Genomic DNA, 10,872 nt, shown 5'->3' on the forward strand with positions numbered 1-10,872 from the left:
ATGTACAGGGTCTTTGTTCAAAGAGAATCAGAAACATGAGAAACAGTTTGTCTTTATCTCATTTGCCCTAACCTGTATCCAAACAAAAGTTCAGAGTTATTGAATGTTAATTAAGGAAAGATTCAAGAACACCACAGTTGCTCTTCCTTGGGCCTAACTCTGTAGAGATTGCTTTCATACAACTTGGATTCCTTTGATAACGCAACACATAGGAACTCATGAGCAATTCTTTATTTTATTTTTTTTCCCTGATTCTATTTTCTCACTCCCATTCAGTTCTTAGTGCCCTGGAATCTGCCTTTCATCCAAGTCATGCTACCAATACTATTTTTACAATGACTGGGGGTGAACTCCTACACACAAACATCATGGCTACTATCTGGTCCTCCTCCTTTTTATCCAGTGTCTTCTTTTGAATTTTCTTTTGACTATTCTAACAGTATTCTCATCTGTTTCACTTTTTCTAAAGGCATAATATTCTCTTTCTCTGTTATTCACTTCATTATGCACCAAGGTCATTATTCCTCTTGGTCAGTCCTTATTTCTCATGTATCTTTTTTATTCTCATTACTTGATGTCATCAGATACCAAGGCTTTCTTTTGTGAAGTATCACAATATAACTGGAAGCCAAAGGAAGTATATACAGGAGAGGAGAGAGAGGAATGTCCAAGTGAGGACAACCATGTATCTAGGTTCAGGCACTGCTCTAAGGCGATTATCTGTATTAGTTCTTGCAAGCCCCTAGCAAAAGCCTCCACCCCTCCTTCTTTCCCTGAGCACTCACATAGGAGTCTTACTTGTGGTTTCTCTGGTCTGGTGGTGTCATCTTCACTATCTGCAGCTTCTGCTTTCTGTTTGGCTGACATGATAGATCTCTTATAAGCTCCTGCAAATCTCTAGGCTGGAAGGTGGGGGAGATATGGCAGGTCCCCTCAGGATTACATGAAGAGGCATCTTGAGACCTGAGATCTCACTGGGAAGCCAGGAAGTCAGCTGTGTCCATGGGAGTCTTTGCTGCCCCTGGCACCCTCAGATAGTACAAGTCAGGACAACACACTGAAGTCCTGTTCTTAGAGCTTATTAAATATGATTTGAAACTACATGCTTATGCTTGGGAATGTATAATATCTCTAAAAATTACTTATGAGAAGCTCTCATCTATCAGTAATTTGAAATTGTGCAGAGTTATTGGAAGGAACAAGAGAGCTGCAGGTCAAAGCAATATTGTACACCACTTTCATGGAGCACACACCCTGCAGCAAACCCTGGGACTAGAAAGAGAACTTGTTTGTAATTATAAAATAAGTAAATGGTGAAAGCACATCAAAACTGAAATAGAAAGGAAGATTGTTCAATTATTAGTTGGCTATTTGGTGACTCACTTCGCAATTCACACAAAACTAAATTTCAAATGGATAAAGTATCAAATTAAATCACTAACAAAAGATCAAGAAAACCATATAAGAATTTACATATCTCATTGCAGGGGGCCCTAGCCTTCGCAGCAATAGACAAAAATCACAAAGGATAAGATTAGTGGATGTGAGTACCAAAAATGAAACCTTTCTCTGTAACAGAAAAGTAATGACATTCAAAATAAACTTCTAAAAATATTTATTAAAAACATGCCATGTTATTCTCTATGTTGGTAAATTGAACACCAATAAAAAATAAATTTATTATTTGAAAAAAACATGCCATAGAAGGAATTGATATCTTAAATATAGAAAAGTTAAATGTATCAAAGTCTTTAAAAAGCTAAATATTGTTAATATTTATTAATACTAGTATCACAATAGGTTAACAGGAAAGACAAAGTTCGCAACAAAGTTTTGACGAAGTTCACAACAAAAGGAGAAATACAACAACCAGCAAGCACATGACAATATGCTTTACAATCAATATGTATAACAGTGAAATAATATAATTGTTGTTTTTAACCTTTCAAAAAAGCCAGAGCTCTTTTTATGACAACATGCTATGCAGATAAGGATATAACCATGCAGAAGGATTTGTGCTTTCCTGAGACACAGTATGTGAAGTGAGACACAATATGACTTTAACCACCACTTTAAATCATTCTCATGCTTTGAGTCATAAAATTCACTCTGGAACAGAATGATAAGGAAATCTTCTTATCTGTAATGTCTTATCTGAAATGACAAAAAGTAGAAAGTGACCAAATGGTCAAAAAATATTAAGGTGTGTGTATGTGTGTGTGCGTGTATACACATATATATCATATACATATCTTGATCATTAAAATGATAAGTATATGCAACTGCATTTGTTTTTTAAATATTATAGTGTATAATATGTGTTATATAGTGAAGTAAATAGAAATGTGCTTATTGCTTGGGTCTGTGCTAAGAGCCTGTGGGTAGTTGGCACTTAACTGAGATACAGAATGCTGCCAGAAAGTGTGTGTGTGTGTGTGTGTGTGTGTGTGTGTGGCAGAGGTGGTGGTTGCAGGGTGTCACTAGCACAGGGGGTGGCAGGCAATTAGTAAAGTTTTAGATACAATGAGTTTGAGATGATGCTGAGCCATCATCTCAATAGAGATGAAAATTGGGTATATGATTCTGGGAAACAAGAGAGGATTTTAACCTGTGGATATAGATTTGGACATTATATGTACATTAAAGGTAATGGATACCATGATAATCAATAAGATAGCTAGAGAGAAATAAGAGAGGGAAAAATCAAAGGGCTCAGAGAGATTCCTGAAAATTGTGCCATTTGATAGCCATGTGATAAAAGGAATTTCACTTACATCTTTGAGCTTAAGAAACTTAACTTTTATATTTATATAATGTTTCTTTTCCCTAGGGCTATTGTCATGATTTAATTCCATAATTTGAACCATCCAGTTATCAGTGGCTGCTTTCATACTCCATTAATAACAATAATGATAATAATAGCAACAGCGGTATGTAAGTAATGAAGAGGGACAAAGACGGATTCCATGTTGAGAGGGTTTTTTTTTGTTTATTTTGTTTATTTTTTTTAAAGATTTTATTTATTTATTTATTTATTTATTTATTTATTCATGAAAGACACACACAGAGAGAGAGGCAGAGATACAGGCAGAGGGAGACGCAGGCTCCATGCAGGGAGCCCGATGTGGGACTCGATCCTGGGACTCCAGGATCACGCCCTGGGCCAAAGGCAGGCACTAAACCGCTGAGCCTTTTTTGTTTGTTTGTTTATTAAGCCCGTTATGATTATCTGCCCTTGGAAAAAAGGGAAAGTTAGGACCATGGGATACATGTAATATATATTTTGAATACTCTTACATAGGTAACAAAAGTAGATTGTCCTCAGCAGCAGATTATTATTGCTATTTTAGTGTACCTGTCCTTTGAGTCATGAATAAAGTTAAATTACATAGTAGGGAAAAGACATTTTCTTTTTTTTAATTAATTTTTATTGGTGTTCAATTTACCAACATACAGAAAAACACCCAGTGCTCATCCTGTCAAGTCTGCCTCAGTGCCCGTCACCCATTCCCCTCCAACACCCGCCCTCCTCCCCTTCCACTACCCCTAGTTCGTTTCCCAGAGTTAGGAGTCTTTATGTTCTGTCTCCCTTCCTGATATTTCCCAACATTTCTTCTCCCTTCCTTTATATTCCCTTTCACTATTATTTATATTCCCCAAATGAATGAGAACATACACTGTTTGTCCTTCTCCGATTGACTTATTTCACTCAGCATAATACCCTCCAATCCTGGTTTTTTATCCTCTATTGATCCTATCTACAGTCTTAATGAGAATGCTCTGTGACGTTCCTTTATCAAAGATATTCCTTCAAACCTAAGTCAGTTTACAGATGTTTTATATTTAATATTCATTCAAACTAGTTTACAGAGGTATAATTATACATATTTTACAAATGAAGAAACTGTGCTTCCAAAAAGTTAAACTTTCTCAGCTCATTTATTAGCAAGTCATGATGACAAATCAAAGGTACCCAACAATATAAAAGCAAAGTTTGAGCCAGCTAAAATAAACAAACAAACAAAAACCAAGTCTAATTATAAACAACTCTCAGTTGTTTCTATACATTCATACTCCAGAGACATCTGGACACATCCAGAAATGTCCATCTTAGAGCTCCTACCTGTGTCTACCATCTTCCTTGAGTAATAGTTTCTATCTCTCTGAATCTCTAGTTCCGCCATTGAGTTTAAGTGAACTCTGCTTTGGAAATTAGTTCAACAGTTTCTCAAACTCCAAGGCTACATATACTTTGGCTTTTGATATTTTGTGTTTATTTTTTTTCCAAGTAGCAATGATCTCCACAATGGTTTTCATTTTTTAATTTGACTTCCTACTTTATCAAAGTTCTTGCAAATTCTTGCAGATTAAAATCACATGAGCCCCTGTGTTTAATTAAAAGCTGACATTTGCTTTAGGAATTCCTTATAAAAGCATGTACAAGTCATAGCTTCAATAACTATTTTTTGATAAACTTATTTTTTATTGGTGTTCAATTTGTCAATATACAAAATAACACCATGCTCATCCCGTCAAGTGCCCACCTCAGTGCCCGCCACACAGTTACCCCCACCTCCCACCCACCTCCACTTCCACCACCCCTTGTTCATTTCCAAGAGTTAGGAGTCTTTCATGTTCTGTCTCCCTTTCTGATATTTCCCACCTATTTTTTCTCCTTTCCCCTTTATTCCCTTTCACTATTTTTTATATTCTCCCAAATGAATGAGACCATATAATGTTTGTCCTTCTCCGATTGACTTATTACACTCAGCATAATACCCTCCAGTTCAATCCACGTCGAAGCAAGTGGTGGGTATTTGTCGTTTCTAATTGCTGAGCAATATTCCATTGTATACATAGACCACATCGTCTTTATCCATTCATCTTTCGATGGACACCGAGGCTCCTTCCACAGTTTGGCTATTGTGGCTATTGCTGTTAGAAACATCAGGGTGCAGGTGTCCCGGCGTTTCACTGCATCTGTATCTTTGGGGTAAATCCCCAGCAGTGCAATTGCTGGGTCGTAGGGTAGATCTATTTTTAACTCTTTGAAGAACCTCCACACAGTTTTCCAGAGTGGCTGCACCAGTTCACATTCTACCAGCAGTGCAGGAGGGTTCCCCTTTCTCCACATCCTTTCCAACATTTGTGGTTTCCTGCCTTGTTAATTTTCCCCATTCTCACTGGTGTGAGGTGGTATCTCATTGTGGTTTTGATTTGTATTTCCCTGATGGCAAGTGATGCAGAGCATTTTCTTATGTGCTTGTTGGCCATGTCTATGTCTTCCTCTGTGAGATTTCTGTTCATGATAACTATTTTTTATACAGTAAGAGCATTTCAAGTTTATAAAGCAGAATCTTATACATATTTAATGGCAGAATCACATACTTAATGGCAAAGGCATTGTTAAAGAATCAGAACAGGGATTACGTACTAAATAATATTTTTAAACACGTTTTTTCCCTCAAAGTCATATGGTTAGTAAAGAATAAGATAGGGTAAGGGACTTTAGGTTTTTAAATTTCCTGTCAAGGAATTATGATTTCTATTTATTTACATAGAAACTTCTTATGCAATAATTGTTATTTCCCCCATCTGTGTTACTTATACTTTCGATGGAGGTAGTCCCTGCTCTTGACTCCATGCTATTAAATAAAATTACTCCTATAATCCTATACTCCAATCATTAGTACACTTTCCTTTGGAAAAGTACATGGAAGATTCCCTGGCGGATTTGCTTAGTCTTGACACTGTAAATGATGGGGTTCATCACAGGAGGTGCCAATAGGTAGATATTAGCCATGATAACATGGACCAGTGGAGAGGCATGCTTGGCAAATCGATGGGTCATGGATACTCCAATCATGGGGACATAAAGCACCAGAACAGCCAGAATGTGGGATAGACAGTTATTGAGAGCCCGGAGCTGCTCAGTCCAGGAGGCTGTGCCCAAGATATTTTTCAGGATGAACGTGTAGGAAAGAATGATGAGCAGAGGGTCCATGACAATAATGAGCAAAACCAGAGCAAATCCATACCAGCTGTTGACCCGGATGTCAGCACAGACCAGGCGGATCATATCCTGGTGGAGGCAGTAGGAGTGAGAGAGAAGATGAGAGTGGCAGAAAGGCAGGCGCTTGAGTAGGAAAAGGGAAGGGAGAACAGCCAGGATACAGCGGCCAATGATGGCCAACCCAATCCTGCCAATGACTTCGCTGGTGAGGATGGTGGCATAATGGAGGGGGCGGCAGATGGCCACATAGCGATCAAAGGACATGGCCAATAGGACTGAAGATTCCATGAAGGAGAATCCATGGAGGAAGAAGAATTGGGCAAAGCAAGCTTCAAAGCTGATCTTGGGAATGTTGAACCAGAGAAGCTGCATGACTGTGGGCAGGGTGGTGAGGGTGAGGCCCAGGTCAGTCAGGGCCAGCATGGAGAGAAACAGGTACATGGGCTGGTGGAGGGATGGCTCTGTGCGGATGACAGCGAGAATGGTGGTGTTCCCCACAATGGAAATGGTATAGAGGCAGCAGAAGGGGATGGAGATCCAGATGTGGAAAGCCTCAAATCCAGGGATGCCCGTGAGGATGAAGTAGAAGGGAGCTTGCGTGGTATTAGTGACCTCAGACATGCTTGTTAAATGCAAAAACAAAATCTGTGTGTTCCACAATAAGACATTTTATCAGTGTGCTACTACCATAGAATCATTATATATTCTTTAATCTAAGACCCAAATAGGTGTCTGGAATTGCTTTTTAAAAATTTTTTTAAAGCTTTATTTATTTACTTGAGGTAGGAAAGACAGAGGAGGAGAGGGGATCCAAGCATATTTCCCATTGAGCGTACTCCCTGGTTGGGGCTCCATCTCACACTCCCAAGATCATCATGACCTGAGCCAAAATTAAGAGTCCGACATTCAACTGACTGAGCCACCCAGGTTACCCCTGGAATTGCTTTTCATAAAACCTTTGACCAATACACTAGTCAGAGCAGTAGGAAACAATTATGGATTATTCTGCTATAAATTTCTATTTAAAATAACCTTATTTTTCCAGCTTTCATACCAACACTATTCACTAAAATTTAGCTTAAAGCTTTCTTCAAGCCTCGTTATACACTTCCCACCAGCTCTTGTATATATATATGTATATATATGTACATGTATACATAAACTTACAGATACTAATTTACTAACTGATACTTCTGTCATCAATATTTCAAAAAATCTTCTAGTAACCAAAGCAAGAGACTTATTTTAGTTCATCTTATACTTGACAGGCAGGAAGATAAGACTCTGAAGACAACCTCCTTCTATTCAGTTGAATTGGAATACAATTTAGAGATGGAATTATGGTGATGTCCAGGGGTTTGTTTGAGCAACAGCATGGATAATAGTGACATTTTATTTTAGACAATAGAGTAGGAGGTACCTCTAGCAGAAGGATCACAGTTTGGTTTGTGCATGTTGAGTTTGATGTTTATAGGAGCTATCCAAAAGAAATGTCAATTGGACAGACAATAGGAGGCCCAGGAGGAGAAATCCACTAGGGACCTTGGAATCTCTGGCATATTTAGAGTAGATGGGAACCTGGAAGGTGAAGTGATAATCTAGGCAAGAATTAGGGTCAGAATGGAAGAAGGCAGAGAACAGACTTATATAAGGAAAGGTAAAATTTAGTAATTGTGTAGTTGTGGAAGGAAAAGCAAAGAAAAATTGCAGTACTGCTCAGAGAAGTGGGTGGAAAACAAAGGAAATGGGAATTACAGAGGCCAAGAAGGTAAAGGATGTGGTCACTACAGTTCAGTGCTGCTCAGATACTCACTAAAACGAGTTCTGGAAAGCACCTATCCAGTTTAAGGTTGTAAATGTCAATAGTAATCTTTTGGAAAGACATTTAGAGTGATGGGGAGAAGCAGCCAAATTAAAGTGGCCTGAGGAGTGAATTAATATGAAGAATTGCACAGTTTCTGAAGACCATGTGTTCTGCAGGGGGCACTATACTCCCCCCTGGGGAGGGGTGTGAATGCACACTTGTAATTTTTTATTTTTTAATTTTTTTTATTTATTTTTTATTGATGATCAATTTGCCAACATATAGAATAACACCCAGTGCTCATCCCATCAAGTGCCCCCCTCAGTGCACATCACCCAGTCACCTTGTAATTTTTAATTTTTTTTTTAAATAAAAGAATTTATATAACCAGAGTAAATGGGGCAGCCTGAGTGGCTCAGTGGTTTAGCGCCACCTTCAACCCAGGTTGTGATCCTGGAGACCTGGGATGAAGTCCCAGGTCGGGACTTGCATAGAGCCTGCTTCTCCCTCTGCCTGTGTCTCTGCCTCTCTCTCTCTCTCTCTCTCTCTGTCTTTCATGAATAAATAAATAAAATCTTTTTTAAAAACAACCAGAGTAAATGAATAGTTATTAATTTTTGGACTGTACTGAGAAGGAAAGCTGTGAACTTCCTTTTGAAGAAATACACATAGCACTTAATGTGTTCCTGTATTCATGATGTCTAACTATATTCTAAAATTAGGGAAAATGGGAAAAAGAAGATGAATATCAAAATGTTTTTTTTTAATTAGAAAAATTAAAAAGAATTTTTAAAAATCAAAATTATTTCTTTGAAAGGACCAATGTAATTTGAAACCCTTTGGCAAATCTGACCAAAAAAAAAAAAAAAGTATATAGGCAAATATTTAGAAATCAAATGTAATGGATGAGCCAAACTAAAGAAATTGCAGACACCAATGAGAGGTCATCTTATTACCTACCACCCATGGAACAGTCCAGCCTTACCTTTGTGCTTTCTTGTTTCTTCAGTTCTCTCTGGGGCTTCTGTTCTCTGCCCTGTGGCTGAGTATGGTTATATGATCATGAAGATCCAGGCTGGAATGCAGCAGGTGGGTGGGGAAACTTTGGAGGGATCGTATAGGAATATGAATATTGTGCCCTGAGACCTGAGGCCCTAAGGGACAGAACTGGGAAAAATAACAGTAGTAATAAATATAATAGTATCTAACATTAACTGAGTGCTCAACATGTACCAAAAATTGAGCTAGCAGACCCATAGAAATGTGCAGTTGTTGTTAAGTGACATGAGAAAGACATAGTCCATACCCTGGCAGTTTTTTCTCAGTGGTTATTAGTTGCCTTCTGCTTACTGCCATAGCATGTGTGGTTTTGAGACAGGTTGCTTGTTGGAAGGATTGCCATTTGATGTTGTCACCTTGAATACAACCAAACTCAGATTTGATATAGCTTGAAGATTTGGGGAAAGGTATCTGAGATCTCTTGATAGATTCAAAAGTCAGAGAGGCAAAGTGGTGTTTCCTCTTGTAGTGTCTTACAGATGTTAGTCTCAACACTGAACTTTGTTTCTTTCCCAGAGAGGCTGGCTCTCTACTCAGACAAGAAGGGGGTATGATGATTATCATCTAGAGATAACTGACCCAAGGTTTAATATGTGACTCTATTTAGCTTATACTTCTCCCTAGACAGTGGAAATCTGCAGCTGTTCAGATGTTCACTGTGAATGGCTTGTTTTCTACCACTGAAGATACAGGGTTTCTACAAATGTACATTCACTTTGTGATTCCTCCTGTATCTGGCCTACCTGGATTTTAGGATCTATTCTGGCTTCAAGAAATATGTGGTATTAAGTATATGATTACTCCATCTTTAGTAGTGAAGGCTTAAAAGACATAATTTAAACATTGAAAAATAAAGTTGTAAATAGACACTAATCAGCAGAAAGGTAAGATGCCAAAGTTGATAATATTGATAATAACGATAGTTCTTGAAGTTGAGATTGAATGAAGAGTAAATACCTTAAAATAAGATAATAGGCAGAAGATGGTGGTGGACTGGGACATTCATTAATATCATGATTGTTTATGGTAAGAGGTTAGTAGAGAGTGTCTAAAAATAGAATATTAAATGTGTATGTTTTTGAATGGGTCACAAGATAAGACTTGTTTTTACATTTTTAAGTGACCATAAAACCAAAAGATAATGATATTTTGTGGCACATGAAAAGTATATTAAATTCAAAATTCAGTGTCCATAAATAAAGTTTTATTGGAATACACTCATATTGATTTATATTGTCTATGGCTGTCTTAATACTATAGTGGCAGAATTGAGAGTAGTTTTGGAAGAAGCTGTGTGGCCCACAAAACCTCAAATATTTATTATCTGGTCTTCTATAGAAAAAAATTGCCAATCTCTGACCTAATAGGAAATGGACATAAGAGATAAACAAATTTCAAAGAAATGGAAATAGACATTTTCTTGGTCATATGAAAAGATGTTCACTCTCACTTATAATGGAAAAAAATGAAATCAAATTGAGATAGTTTTTTTATGCATCCTATTAACAAAATCCAAAAATGTTAACAGTGAGTGGCAAAATGATGAAAGAAGTACCTTCAGAATTGCTGACAGGACTGTTAATAGCTATGAGTTATTTGGAGATAAATGACAATACTTAGCTGTCAAATTATAAATGCATGAAATCCTTTACTCAACAATTTAATTCCACTTCTTTTTTTAAGATGTATTTATTTATTACTTTTTTAAAAAATATTTTATTTATTCATGAGAGACACACAGAGAGAGGCAGAGACATAGGCAAAGGGAGAAGCAGGCTCCCTATGGGGAGCCTGGTGTGAGCCTTGATCCCAGGACCAAGGGATCAAGGAATCATGACCCAAGCCAAAGGCAGATGCTCAACCAGTGAGCCTCCCAGGTGCCCCTCACTTTTGCTTTTAATAATAGAACTCAAAATACTTTTATATCAATAGAAATAAGCATAGAGAGATATTTCAATGGCATTACACTCATCTTTAATAGGCCTCAAATATTTTC

The 10,872-nt window shown here is 37.5% G+C and overlaps 1 protein-coding gene across 1 annotated transcript; it reads right to left on the reverse strand.

Moving 5' to 3' along the window:
- Window positions 1–5,686: 5,686 nt before the first annotated feature.
- On the reverse strand, window positions 5,687–6,643 carry LOC121475929 (olfactory receptor 51Q1-like). Its single transcript, XM_041729598.1, has one exon. The coding sequence runs from the start codon at window positions 6,632–6,634 to the stop codon at window positions 5,687–5,689; it is 948 nt and encodes a 315-aa protein (XP_041585532.1). The 5' UTR covers window positions 6,635–6,643.
- Between the last annotated feature and the right edge of the window lie 4,229 nt (window positions 6,644–10,872).

The sequence above is a fragment of the Vulpes lagopus genome, chromosome 15 (genome assembly GCF_018345385.1).
Source record: "Vulpes lagopus strain Blue_001 chromosome 15, ASM1834538v1, whole genome shotgun sequence".
In the NCBI taxonomy this organism is placed as follows: domain Eukaryota; kingdom Metazoa; phylum Chordata; class Mammalia; order Carnivora; family Canidae; genus Vulpes; species Vulpes lagopus.